The sequence below is a fragment of the Panthera pardus genome, unplaced genomic scaffold (assembly GCF_024362965.1).
Source record: "Panthera pardus isolate Hobbes unplaced genomic scaffold, ASM2436296v1 HiC_scaffold_22, whole genome shotgun sequence".
Taxonomy (NCBI): Eukaryota; Metazoa; Chordata; class Mammalia; order Carnivora; family Felidae; genus Panthera; species Panthera pardus.
In genome coordinates this window covers 70100274-70115799 of record NW_026526788.1, presented here as the reverse complement: position 1 = coordinate 70115799, position 15526 = coordinate 70100274, and the positions used below count along the sequence as shown (strand labels likewise).

The 15526-nt window shown below is 35.3% G+C and overlaps 1 protein-coding gene across 1 annotated transcript in view; it reads right to left on the bottom strand.

Moving 5' to 3' along the window:
* Nucleotides 1–15526, bottom strand: part of NHLRC2 (NHL repeat containing 2) — a 59122-nt gene that overhangs the window by 20410 nt on the left and 23186 nt on the right. Inside the window, exon 5 of the mRNA XM_019459488.2 lies at nucleotides 8954–9083. Coding sequence (XP_019315033.2) covers nucleotides 8954–9083 — 130 coding nt within the window. The remainder of the gene's footprint in view (nucleotides 1–8953; nucleotides 9084–15526) is intronic.

The window sequence follows — 15526 nt, the reverse complement described above, 5'->3', positions numbered from 1 at the left end:
TGCAATAAACTTTTGACCTATATACTATTAGTATATAAATACTATTAGTATATAAATATATTAGTATATAAGTATATTAGTATATAAATACCATTAGTATGTAAATAGATAACTATTAGTATCTTTAATTTAGATGAGGAAATTGAGGCATAAAGAGGCCAGGTACCTTGTCCAAAGTCACATAACTACTAAGATGTAAACTAATTAGAACCCAAGCGGTCTGGCTTCAGTCCATACTACACTGCCTCTCAGGAAGTTTTTACCCTGGCCTGATCATTTCACTGAGGGCTGAAGAGTTTGTTCTTGCAGATAAAATCAGAAAGAATGAGAGGGAAGAAACGGGAGAAAAAGGTAGTCGGGCATTTATAAAGTCTATTGAGCCAACAAGAATCATTAATAATTTATACTATCCACCCTGGATTTTGAAATCTAAAGCACGTAGTTGTATCACCAAGTATAGGTATTGGCTCTGTTCCTTCTAACAAGAATATGGTGATCATGAACATTTCAGTTTTAAATGAAGAGTTCATTTAGTATTACTGACTTCCAACAGTCACTAAAAAAAATAAGTAAAAAAATAAAAAAGACAATGCCAAGAGCTGAAAAGGTTTTGGGAGTATTTTTAAAAGGCAAAACCTCTCGTAACTGTGAGAATTAGTGAAATAATTATATAAGACAGGAATAAAATCAGCAAATGAAATATGAAAATGAAAAGAAAATTACCTGCCATCTAGCTTTTAAAAATTCAATGTTATTTTAAGCAACTAGGATCAAAAATAGAAGCCAATGATTAGAACCCTCTAAATAATTTCACCTGTGAAATTGCCCATTAGCGTAAATAGGTTTTTCTACACAATCTCTCAACCTCCTATGAAGCAAAACTTCACGCCACTAGGAGAAAGCAACCAAGCCCAGCATCCCATGGTACAGGAAAAAACCAATTACAGCTGGAGGAAGGGCAGAAGAAAAAAACCTCTCCACCTCTGGGGGAGGCGTCTTTGGCCAAAGACCCCATACCGACACCAATACAGGTTTCCCACTGCTGGGGGAGAAGCAGAAGACTTCTCAAAACCACTCAGAATTTAGCTGCCCCGGAGAGAAGGAACGGGAACAGCGAAGAAGCTTCCTGCCTCCTTTCACGACGGCCCAGGCACACAGGGCCTCCCCAGGACTGAGGTCAACCAACAACAAACAGCAGCGGCCTATCTCTTGTGGAACTACTGCAAGGCAGGGAGACAACCCTGTGGCTCGGCTGTGCAGGGTGACCAAAGGCGGACAGTGTGCCAACACTGAGAAAAACCCTCCGGCACGCAGGCTCCCCACACTAAGGCCGCAGCAGCCCCCTGCCAGAGGAATTCGAAAGCTATGATCAACGGAGAGTAACCACAGCGATCATAAAACCAAGGCCCAGCCTAGGTTCTGACCGAATTGACTGAACCTCCCATTATAATGGCATAAATACTACTGATCTCCTCAGCCTCTATAGTTCTATTCAAGATGACTGGAATATTAAAAAAAAAAAAAAAAAAAAATGAGAAGACACACATAACAGCAAGGCCAGAACAAAACAACACCCCCCTCCCAAACCAAAACTCCACTTTTAAGAGACAAAACAATCAACAGAACAGACTCAGGGATGACCTGAAATCTGGAACTGTAGGGTATGGACTTTGAGAGAGCTATACTTTCTATGTTAAAGAATCTAGAGAAAGAGGTGGCCAACATACCTAAATAGGTGAAGAATTTAAGCAGATACATGGAATCTATAGGAAATAGTAAAATGGAGATGCTATACACAAAAGAATCCCAATAATAAAAATTCCTTCAATAGGCTCATCAGTTGACTAGACACAGCTGAGGAAACAATGACCCTAAAGATAAACCAATATAAATGATCTGAATTGAAACACCACAGAAAAAAAGGTGAAATAAAAAACATGATACGTAAGAACTGATGGGTAGAACATCAGACTCTCACATATAAGTAGCTGAAATCCCAGAAAGAAAAGAGCAGAAAACATACATGAAGAGATGATAGGTGAGAATTTTTCCACCAATAGTGAAGGACACAAAACCAGACTCAAGAATTCTAAGGATAACTCCTACACTTATCAAACTGCTAAAAACCAAAGGAAATCTTGAAGGCAGCCAAAGGCGGGGGGGGGGGGGGGGCACTTTATATGTAAAAGAACTAGGAAAATAATTAGACCTCTTGTTTAAAACTATGTAAGTTATAAGACAATGGAATGCATCTTCAAAGTACCTAAAAAAACTCAGTCCAGACTTATACATGGAGTAAAAAATATCTTTCAAGAATAAAAGCTAAATACTTTTTCAGATATCTCACTCCCAACATCCCCCCCTTAAAAAAATAGCCAAGAGAAATCAATGTCAGCAGACATGTGTCTCTAGAAATGTTACAGAAGTTCTCCAGACTAAAGCAGTATTATTCCAGAAGGACACTTGGGATTCTAAGAAAAAGTTTTGAGAACAGTTTGGCAGTTTCTTATAAAATGACACATACACTTCCATATGACCTAGCAATTTCAATTACTAAGCATCTGCCCAAGAGAACTAAGTACAAATGTCCACATAAAAACCTGTACACAAATGTTTACAGAGGCTTTAATCATAATTGCCATAAACGAGAGCCATCCGAAGTGTCTATCGACTAGCGAATAAACAATTTGTGGTACGGCCATACAATGGAATACTACTTAAAAATAAAAAAGAACAAACTGCTGATACAAGCAACAACAGGGATGAGTGTCAAAAGCTTTATGCTAAATAGAAAAAGGAACAAGAAATAGAACACTGTTGGTAGCTGGAGTAGGTGGTAGAGTAGTGGGAAGGATACTGAGCAAAGGGTCACAAGAACTTTCTGGGATGATGGAAATATTCTCTGTCTTGATTGTAGTAATGGTTAAAGACTGTATGTTTGTCAAAAATCACAGGGCTTAAACCTAATAAGGGTGAATGCCACTTTTATAAATTATATCTCATTAACCTGACTTAAAAAAAATCTTATAAATACAAAGTCAATGTGATAATAAACACTCTTCTCTCAAATTTTAAATAGAAAACAACTGTTTTTATTTTACCAAAATAAAAACACATTAGTCCCACTGTATAAAATTTACTCCTCAAAAAAAAAAAAATCTCTCAACTGATTATCTTAGAGGATGTTTTTTATGGTATTTCATAGCATATTAATGGAAGTCAGGGAAGTATATTATCTACGCACATAAGTACCAACACTGTAGATTTTTTAGCATACTAAACAGTTGGATTTCAATCATTAAGAACAGCTAAATTATATCTAGGGAAAATGCTGATTAAAGGGCCAACGAAGGTTAATGGGATTCGGGCACACTGTCCTTTCCATAAATTATTCTAAATCAGGTAAAGTCCAAAGTACTTAGAGAGCAGCAGGGGTTTTGACCTTTATGATAAAAAAAAAAATCTCTTAGAAACATGGCACAGATTCTGAAAAAATATGAATTTGTTGTACTTATTATTTTTAGTGCATTATGAAACTCTGACTATATTTTGAGTGATAAAAAATGAACAAAGATGAAACAATCTCTTTTGTAAAAATAATTTTATGTTATTTTTATGCTTTTATTACTGTAATGGCATGATTAGGCTAAATATTCAGTCACTATTTAAAATACATATGTACGTACATATACACATTACATGTATATTTAAAACGATCAGAGGTATTTCAAGTACCTCCCTAATCTCTTGGAGTATTATTAACTGGGTCTCTTGGTAAGACATATATTCAATTGTGTATTCGTCCTCAGTATTTTACATTCTCCTAACCTAATCTATTTTGTTTTTTTTAAGTTCAATTTTTAACTAAGTATACATTCACATGGATACAGGTTGTACATTCAAATGGATACGTTATATACAAAGTTTAATATCTAAAAATCCATGAGCACACCACCAAGTTCAAGAAAAAGAATATTATTTGAAAACCTCATGCATCCTTCTATAATCATATCCCCTCCTCCTCCCACAAAGAACCACTAGTCTAAAAATTTGTGTTTTTCATTCTCTTCTTTTACTTTTTAATTTTTCCATGTCTGGATGGATCTCTTGATTGTACAGATGACCCTTGAAAACAGGTCTGAAGTACATGAGTATACCTGTACGCAGACTTTTTATCAATACAGTATAGTACTGTAGTTGTATTTTCTCTTATGATTTTCTTGACATTTTCTTTTCTCTAGCTTACTTTATTGTAAGAATACAGTATATAGGGGACTCCTGGGTGGTTCAGCCTGACTCTTGATTTCGGCTCAGGTCTTTATCTCATGGTTCATTTAGAGCCCCAGATCCGGTTCTGTGGAGCCTGCTTGGATTCTCTTCCTCACTCTCTGCCCCTCCCCTACTCATGCTCTCTCAAAACTAAATAAACATTAACAAAATAACACAGTATATTACACATATACAAAATATGCGTTCATCAACTTTATGTTGTCGGTAAGGCTTCTGATCAAGAGTATGCTATTAGTAGTTAAGGTTTTGGGGAGGCAGAGTTACATGCAGATTTTTTTTTACTGCAAGGGGGTCAGTGCCCCTACCCCCTGCACTGTTCAAAGGCCAACTGTATAGCCTTGCTTCCTATTCAACTTTCTATAAAAGAAATCTAATGTGGGTCTTTTCTGTAACTTGATTTTTTTACTCAGTAGATGCCAGATACTTGTCCATGCTGCTAGGCATAGCTGTGGTCCATTTTTGCACTACGGAGCAGCCTGATATATGAAGATATTACAACACCTAATCTACATTTCATGTTTCCCTTCTGATAATTCCATCCTCTTTCAAATTCCTAACTATGGTAGAATTTCAGATATATCCTTTTAAAATATTAAAAAAATTTATGTGTTTACAAGAACGATTTTTCTCAGTCAGTCCCTTTCAAGTTGCATTTAATTACACATCTGTTTAAACCAGTTGTACAATTACATAATTTATATATGATCCAATTAAATATGAATGCAAATGGAAAGTTATTTTTATGAAAACAAAGTTGAATACTTTGGGAAGACTTAATGAAAGTAGCTAAGCCAAATTGTTGTTGAACTAAGTGTAGAAAGACTACTGAAAAGAATAGGTTAAAAAAATTTCAGCCCTCAGATTTCCTTGCAGGGGTTTCGAAATTCTCATCACACTTTAAAGAAACCAAAACAATATATTTAGAGTGGTTCAAGACTATCAGGGGCCACGTAAAGAAAAGGCTATAGTCCTACATCAAAAGATTGGCTAAAAATGTACATTTATAGTTCTTAAAAGAAAGCATTTTTACTTTTATGATTCCCAGATTTAAAAGATTTTTTTTTTTTTTTTTTTCCGGGGCACCTGGGTGGCCGAGTCGGTTGAGCACCTGACTTCAGCTCAGGTCATGATCTATAGTTTGTGAGTTCAAGCCCCGCATTGGGCTCTGTGCTCACAGCTTGCTCAGAGCCCGAAGCCTGCTTCAAATTCTGTATCTCCTTCTCTCTCTCTGACCCTCCCCCGCTCATGCTCTGTCTCTGTCTTTCAAAAATAAATAAGTGTACAGGGTGCCTGGGTGGCTCAGTTGGTTAGGCGTCCGACTTCAGCTCAGGTCATGATCTCAGTTTGTGGGGTTTGAGCCCCGCGTCAGGCTCTGTGCCGACAACTCAGAACCTGGAGCCTGCTTTGGATTCTGTGTCTCCCTCTCTCTCTCTGCCCCTCCCCTGCTCATGCTCTGTCTGTCTCTGTCTCAAAAAAATAATAAATAAAAACATTTTTTAAAAAATTTAAAAAATAATAACTGTTTAAAAAAAATTAAAAAGATTTTTTTCCTATATGGATCAATTATCATAGTGAATCACTTCAGTAATGGATTCTACTCATTTACTTCTGCTTTTATTTCCACAAAGGATTCAGGTAGCTGACAAAGAAATAAACACTAATAAATAAATATGAAATAAGGAAATTGAAGCAATAGGTAAACAGGGTAGAAAAAATGCAACTGTACAGATATTGAAAAATGAATGTCATGTTTCCATTATATTTTGCTCGATAATTTGTCTCTAAGTTTTCTGGTAATCAATACAACAAAGCAAATACAATCAGTTACAATATTCAAATTATCAAGGAGCTTAAACTTCATACTTAGGAAAAAAATAATATAGGGATCAGAAAAAAATTCTCTAGTAGAGAAATTTATAAGGTAATGATTGAATTACAGCAAATCTCTATAGTAAAAACAGTACAAGTCCCATAGGGCCGTGTTTTGATGAATACACAGTGTGAAACACATATGCACACATATAGATATAAATGAATGTGACATGTTTATGCGTCAATATATTTTTTAATGAATGACAGAATCCCAAAATACAGTTTAGTAAAAACAATTGTAAGAACAAATATCCTATGATCCAATTTCCCCATACTCTGACAATATACATCAATCCAGGAGATTAGATTTTAGAGTAACTTAAAGCAGTGGCTCTTAAAATGTTTCCTGGGGAACATACAACTTTGAAATTCTGATGAAATTCTGACCAATTCCTCCAAATTTTATAGAGTTTCTGGGAAGTTTAAGTACCTCAAAAAGCCTAACCAGGAATGCCTGGAGTATATGACCCAAGGTTAAAAACTCTTGGACTAGAGTAGTCATTGTGATTATAGGTCCTTCATATAATGCTTGAAAACCATTTTCTCTTAGTATTTTGAAGGGTGTTAAGCTTAAGTGCATTTAAGATTACTCGTCTTGCCAAGTACCTGGAGTGAAGCTATTTTAAGCTGTAAGTGAAACGCAGAGCCATATGCTCTTAATGATCTGTTGAGCTAAGGTAGGACTCACTTCCTTTACTGAGAACTGAGCTTAATAAAGACATACATCTCAGCACATCAGTCCAGGTGGAAGCCAAGAGGGTACTTGTCTCTAGAGCCAAGATTTTCTTTAGAAAGCAGTTTGGATGCATTCTCAGTAGGAAATAAACAACCAGAGATTCCATGCCATAATGTGTGAAAAACTTTTAGCCTAGATTTAAGTACTCCTTGGCTACTTAAATATAGTATCTGGTAAAGTATATCCTGTTTTTAAGCAATGTAAGTTCTAATTTATGTGACAGACTGAATTACTCATCTTGGTTCATCCACACCCTTACCATGGCCTCGCTGTAGGCAAAATGCAATTCCCATCCCATGACTTTGAGCTCAGTTATGTGATTTGCTTAATAACAGTAGGTAGGCAGATATGACATGAGCAAGGGCTTAAAATGTATGTACTGGGCTTACACTCTTGTGCTTCTGCCTTTTGCCAAAAGAATATGTCTCAGACAGCTACTGGTCCAAGGAGGACGAGAAACAAATGGAGCAGATCTACACCCAAGAAACAGCCTGGAACCAAGCCCAGGCTGAGCCTTGATCGGCTGAACCCCAAACCTATATGTGAGTGAGAAATAAAGGTTTAGGTTTGTAGGAGTTTGGGGATGATTTCTTATGAAGTGTTACTGCGGCAATTACTAACAGACACAGTAAATACAAGTTGTAAATTGCAAAATAGCAACATCAGTAACTGAACTGCTATACAGACTACAGCTTTAAATCACTCGGGACTTACACACTAGGGGAGAAAATTTCTTTTTTCTCCGTGAGGGAGGTGACAGCACACCAAAGTAGCAATTCTCACCCACTTTGACTAGTTTACCGAGAGAGATGTTTCCCGACCGGTTTTCTATCTCTAAGATTTATGTTCAAAGAGCTCAGTAGTGTATCCAAGGCAAAGAGGCAGGAGCAACAGAGAAGTCCTGTTAGGGATGAATATTTTTAACCTTGAAATTATTTAGAATTGGGGGTGCGTGGTGACACAAAGAAGACTGTAGCTGGTTTCACTACGGTTTTAAAATTCTCTGCATATAATATGACCCCTCATTGCTTGCACCTGGGACACACTCTTCCCTCTCCCTTCCCAACCCCTTCCTTCTCCCTTTGAGCCTCTAAAACCCTCATGATTACTGGGGCACAGAGTTCCAAAAATAAAATTCTCAAAAGTAACTTACACGAAATACCTAAGTAATTATTAAGTGCAGCAGTACCAGTTCATTCAACTATTCTGTGAATAGTAAAAGCTTTATAAAGTTAATCACAATGGAAAAAATTAAGGTCTTTGAATTATAAACACATTAACATAATAGCAAATTACCTCAAATGTAAAGCCATTAAACTAAACTGGTGCTTAGTCACTCTATAAAGATATTCAGACCATACAAACCATTTAGTTCCTAATACCATCTTCAATGGATTCTACTAACTTTCTTTATTCATTACTCTGGTTTTAGATGTGTAGACAACTATCTCAGTATCACTGAGGGTCAATGAAAAATAAGGGTATGAATGTTTCTAGATTACTTTCTGGTCAATTAATACAGGTAATAAAGATTAGGAAGATAATATAAATCTCATTCATTCAATACCAACATAATTCAGTAATTTTTTTAATTGCCCGAAAGGAGCTATCACGTTTCAATACAAATTTTAATACTCTAAAAAAAGCAGCTATCACTTCTTGATTTCTTTCCGAATGAAGAGTAAATAAAAAGGGCATTGTTAAACAGCATGGTTCATGAATAATCATTTGAAGTTCTGAAACTACGATCTTTCAAATTTAAGAATATTCAGAACTGTATTAACTGGAAACTGCAGCTAAGCTGAAATTTGTTAACATTAGAGTAATATATCGTCTATCGTATGTATAAAAATACAACATGTAAGCATGTAATGTTATATATAACAATAAATACTGCTGGCCTTATTTTTAAATTAACAAACACCACCACAGGTAATAAAAGTCTAAACTAACTAGCAATTAGAATTAATCCCAATGAATGTCCCCAGAATATCTTAAAAATGTTACATGTATTAAGCAAAGTTCACTTATATTTAATATTAAAAGTTTACATACCTGATGTCCCAAAAACCACATCCCAGGGGGAACTAATGGGCTGTTCTTCTCCTTTAGCTCCACCTTCTTTATCTGTACCTTGAATCCCAATGCCAGCTACAGTGCTCACCATCTCAGCTTCTAGGTCAATCTACAGAAATTGACACACGTTTTATGCAGTGCATGTTACTTTTGTTTTGTTTTCCTTTTGGTACATGAGGACTTCCAGTAGAACATACAGAAAGGTTTTGCAACACCAAGTCTTTAAAAAAAAAAGGCTAATCAAGTACAGTATAGGGTGAGCTTGTTATTCAAATGTACAAAACTCTGTCCTTTTCACTCCCCACCCCCCTTTCCCCTCCCCATCCTCATCATAGCCTCTACTGGTATTGACCTCATCTTAACTGCTACTGATCTCACCTTAACTATAAAGTATGTTAGAAGAAAGTGTAATTCCAAATTTCAAAGCAAAATCTGGAAAAATGCATGTTTCTCTCTTTTTCTTTTTGAGAGAGAACATGTGTGTGCAAGTGGGGGAGGGGCAGAAGGAGAGGGAGAGGGAGAGGGAGGGAGAGGGAGGGAGAGAGAGGGAGGGAGGGAGGGAGGGAGGGAGAGAGAGGGAGAGAGAGGGAGGGAGGGAGGGAGGGAGAGGGAGAGAGAGGGAGGGAGGGAGGGAGGGAGGGAGGGAGAGAGAATGAATCCCAAGTAGGCTCCACACCCAGTACAGAGATCATGACCATGATAGGTCATGATTGTGACCATGAGATCATGACCTGGGCCAAAAATCAGAGTTGGACACTTAAATGACTAAGCCACCCAGGAGCCCTAAAAAATGCATGTTTCTTAAAGTTAAATATATGTATTTCAGTTATGCTTGGCTAGTAATTGACAAAAATAGAGCTTAACATGTGCCAGGCACTAGTCCAAGAGTCATCCATTTGTCCATCCTCATAATAATCCTATGATTTGTGATTTTGATTAATATTGAGGATACTGAGGCATAGATCATAAAGCAGGTTTCCCAAGATCACACAGCTAGTAAATCGAGGATCTCGGACTTGAACCCAGGCAGTTCTAGCTCTACTATACTGCCTCTATTTTATAAACTGAAAAACTAATGATTTCTGAAAAAAAAACAACAAAAACCCTTCGGTTTCATCTCCTGAGATCCTTCCCCCAACATCTCACCACGAAAACTGTCAAACAAACATAAAAGTTGAAAGAATTTTATTGCAAACATCTGTACACCCGCCACCTACTATCAACATGTCACTTACTTGCTTTATCACACAGTTTATGGAGCTATCAATCCTTCAACCCATTTATACCTTTTGACACATTTCAAAGTAAACTGTAAACAAGAGTACACAGGCTCTAAATATCCCGGCTTGTTTATCATTGGTAAGAGGTTCATATTTTTTCAGTTCCCTTTTCTTTTTTGAGGCAAAACTTACAATGAAATGCAAAGATCTTAAGTGTATCATTCAATGACTTCTCATAAATGCATAAAACTGTGTACCTTAATTTACATAAAGATGCAGAATGTTATCTTCACTCCAATAAGTCCCCTTATGCCTCCACCCAGTTAATCCTGCCCCCAGAGACAAACAGTATTGTTTTTTTCATCATAGATGAGGTGTATCTCTTCTAAGATCTTCAGCTAAACAGAATCAAACTATATGGACTCTATTGTGTGAGGCTTCTTTCACTTAACAGGTTTCTGAGATTTATTCATATATAAGTAGTTTGTTCCTGTTTATCGCTGAACAGTATTCCATCATAGGAATATGCCACGGTTCATTTATTTATTTCCTACTGATGGACACCTGGGTTATTTCTAGTTTGGGGCCTTCAAATAGAGTTGCTCTCAATATTCTCATATGAGCCTTTTGGTGAACTTGTGTTTTCACTTCTCTTATGTACATACACAGGACTAAAATTGCTGTTATAGGGCAGGTACAGGGTAAGTATAAAAAGCAAACAAAAAACTTCCAGAAGGATTTTTTTTCCAGTGGTCTATTCCTTTGTATTCCCACCAACAACATATGAAAGTTCCAAATGCTCCACATCCTTGCCTGTTGTCAGTCTTTTTAATTTTAGCCATTATAGCATTGCATTGTGGTTTCAGTTTACATTTCCTTTTTAACCCATGATGTTGATCACTTTATGTGTTTGTGGCCACTCTTATCTCCTCTAATGTAAATTAGAATGAGAAGTTTTAAATTTATCATTTTTTTTGATTATTGTTTCTGTGTCCTGTATTTGAGAAACTTTTGCCTACCTGCAAGTCATGAAGACATTTTCGTGTTTTCTTCTAAAAGCTTTATAATTTTAGCATTTACATTTATGTCTGTGGTGCATCCTGAACTGATGCTTGTATATGATGTGTAAGGTAGGGGTCATGTTTCTCTTTTCCCCCATATGAGTATCTAGTTGTTCAAGTATAATATGCTGAAATGACTTTCCTTTCTCCCTTGACTGCTTTGATGCTTTTTGAAAAATCAAATAACTGTGTATGTATGAGCTTCCAAAAGCTCCATTCTTTTTTACTGATCTACACATCTATCCTTTTAGAAGTATCACACTGTCCTGATTAGTGTAACATTACAGTAAGTCTTTAAATCAGAGAAGTGTATCTTTTAACTCTGTTTATCCAAGACTGTTTTAGATATAATAAATACTCTGTTTTGCACCTCCATATAAGTATTGGAATCCACTTGTCGATATCTTAAATAAACAAATAGAAGCACCTGATGAGTTTTGACTGAGATTACATTGAACTCACAGATCAATTTGGAGAGAATAGACATCTTACTATTGAGCCTTCTAATCCAATATTGGAATAATTTTTCTCAGCAATGTTATAATTTAAAATATCTAGGTCTCATATGTTTTTGTTAAATTTATTCTATGTGTTTTGTTTTTTGTTTAGTACTATAAATAGAATTTAAAAATTCCAATCTAATTGATTACTAGAATACAAAAATATTGATCTTTTTATACTGAGATTGTATTCCACAGCATTCCTAATTTCTATTTGTCCGAGTAGTATTTTCAGAGATTTCTTAAATTTTCTATCACATCATTGGCAAATAAAGTCAGTTGTTGTTCTTCCTTTTTGGCCAGTATGCTTTTTCTCTTTCTTGCTTTATTACAGTGACTAGTACCTCCAGTATAATTTTTAACAGGTGTAGTGAGAATGGGGATCCTTGCCTCATTCCCAATCTTGGAAGGAAAGCATTCTATATTTTGCATGGCGTATAGCTATAAGCTTTTTGTAGATGCCCTTGATCATATTAAGGACATTCACTTCCATTTCAAGTTTATTGCAATTTTATCATCAATAGAAAAACATTAAAACATTTAACACCTAACCTAGCAAAACAACAGTATGGTTAGTATCTTTTATTCTGTTATTATAGCAAATTACACTGATTTAATTAAGTGGTAGCCTCTCACATTTTTAGTGGCTGTTCTATAATCTCTTGAAATTGTAAGGAATATTCACCACTGTAACCTTATCCATATTTTTACTGAACCCAATCTGCAAAAATACAATAGGCAGTTAGGGATAGGCCCTCGAAATACATCTTGATTTAAGAAATGTATCAAAAACTGATGTGCTATTCAAAGAATTCCTCTTATAAAAATCTTGTTACAGAGGCGTTTTAATGAATATTCAAAAACTGTTAATTCCTATGTTAGACAAATGATTCCAAAAAACAGAAAAAGAGTAAAAACTAATTGGCTCATTTGATGAAGTTAGTGTGACGCTGGTTCTAAAATCAGGTGAGAACAGTGTAAGAAAACAGAGCCGTTTAATTTATGAACATGAATTTTAAAATATTAAAATTTAACTTGGGATAATCAAATCCAAATTGGCTTTTTAAAAAAAAATTCATGATTAGGTAAGATTTATTCCAGAAATAAAAAGATGATCAAATGTCAAAAATCTCTTAACTCATCACATCAAGACACTAAGGGCAAAAACTATATAATTATTTCAATAAATGTAGAAAATGCATTCAATAAAATCATATAATAAAATAATTCTTAGTAACTAGGAATAGAAAGTTTAACTTCATTAACAATTTTATTTCCCAAAGTTATAGAAAACATTAAATTTCTGGAGAAAATGTCCTTCCTTTAAGGTATGAGCATGACAAGAGACCCACTATCACTGCTAATGTTTAAAGGCAACTGAGGTTCTTGCCAGCAATTAAAATTTTTTTAAATGTTTACTTATTTTTGAGAGAGAGAGAAAGAGAAAGAGCATGAGTGGGGTAGGGGCAGAGAGGGAAGGAGACACAGAATCTGAAGCAGGCTCCAGGCTCTGAGCTGTCAGCACAGAGCCCAACACGGGGCTCGAACCCACGAGCTGTGAGATCATGACCTGAGCCAATGTTGGACGCTGAGCCACCCAGGTACCCTTTGCCAGCAATTTAATAAAAGAAAACAAGATATGTATAAACAAGAAGGGAAAAGATAAAAGTGCATCTGTTTTTGCAGGCAACATCATCATTTATATGAGAAACAAATAAGGTTTTACAGAAATGGATGAGCTAATCCTAAAATTCATATGGAATTGCAAGGGACTCAGAACAGCTACACCAACGCTGAAAAAAGAAGAAAGTGGGAGAAGTCCTACTTCTTGATTTCAAAACTTATTAGAAGTTATAGCAATCAAAACAGTGTGGTATAGGCACAAGAAATGATATATAGGTCAATGGAACAGACTTGAAAGTTCAGAAATAAACCCATGTATGTATGAATAATTATTTTCTACAAGGTTGCCAAAACTATTCAATGGAGAAAGAACAGTCTCTTCAATACATGATTCTGGGATAACTGGATATTCATACTCAGAAGAATGAAGTTGGACCTCTACTTCACTCCACATACAAAAAATACATTCAAAATGCAGCAAAGACTGAACTGTAAGAGCTGTAACTATAAAACTCTCAGAAGAAAACAGGAGTAAATCTTCATGATCTTGGATTTGGAAATGTAATCTTACATATGACACCAAAAGCCTAAGCAATTAAAAAAAATTGGGAATCCTCAAATTTAAAACTTCTGTACATCAAAAGATGTGATTAAGAAAGTGAAAAGACAACCCAGAGAATTTGAGAAGTATTTGAAAAATCACATATCCAATAAGGGATCTGTAACAGAATATATAAAGAACTCTTACAACTCAATAATAAAAAACACAACCCAATTAAAAAAACTGGTAAAGAATCTGAATAGACACTTCTCAAAGGAAGATATAAAACCAGTCCATAAAGATGGGAACAGATGCTTGACATCTTTACTCATTAGGGAAATAATTATCATTGTGGTTTTGAGAGACCACATTGCACCTAGTAGGAAGGCTAGAATTTAAAAAGTGGAATAAATAATGGTGAAGATATGGAAAAATTAGAACCCACATGTAAAATGGTACCGCAACTATGGAAAAATGTAGCAGTTTCTTAAGAAGTTAAACATGAAATATAAAACATATAACACAATAATTCCATTACTTAGATATCTACCCAAGAGAAATGAAAATGTATGTCCACACAGAATTTTTACACAAATTCGAAACAGCCAAATATTGGAAACACACTAAATGTCAATCAACTGTTGCACAGACAAAATGTGGCACATAGCTATACAATGGAATGCTATTCAGCAATACAAAGGAAGAAACTAATGATCCGCTGCACCAGAGATGAATTTAAAACATTACTCAATTTAAAAAGCCAGGCACAAGAGACCATATATTATATGATTCTATTTCTATGAAATGTTCGAAAGAGGCAAATTTATAGATAAAAAGTAGATTAAGCTGGGCATAAAAACAGGGATGAACTGTAATTGGGCATGAGGGTTCTTGGGGGGGGGGGGATGAAAATGTTCTAAAAACAATTTATGGTTATGGTTGTACAATTTGTTAAATCTCCTAAAAGTTCTTCAATTATATACTTGAAATAAGTGCTATGTAAAATATATCACAATACAGTTAGACAACACACAAACATTACATGTTTTACAAGGTCATACACAAATAGAAAAGGTATAAATAGGTACAAATAGAAAGGTATGAATTGAACATACCAGAATGTCTGGCTACAGGTGTTTTTATATAGGGGAATAACAGGAGAATGAGACCGGGCTAAAAAGGAGTTTATAAATTACTAAATGAATTATTCTAAACAAGTGTCAGATGTGCATGAAACAATGATGTCTGAGAAATATGAATGTATGATCAACCCTCTGTAAATGAGGTCTTAAAAGTATAGTAAATATTTTTATACACTTATAAAAATAAAGGAAGAAATAATAATTCCACCTCATTTTTTTTGGGAGACACTAAACTAAATAATTTACAAATAACTTTATGTAACCTAAATTTATTGTGATTATGCTACTTAAAAAATATTTGAAATGCAGTGAATACTCCCAAACTCATTAAGTTCTAAGGCAAGAGATAGAACAGAATTTAAAAAAGACAAGTACACCCTGAATGCTGTGGGCTAAGTATCTTACTGCTTCAACACCTTGTTAGCTATCCGGGACACTACGGAGTTATACAAACATACAACCCTG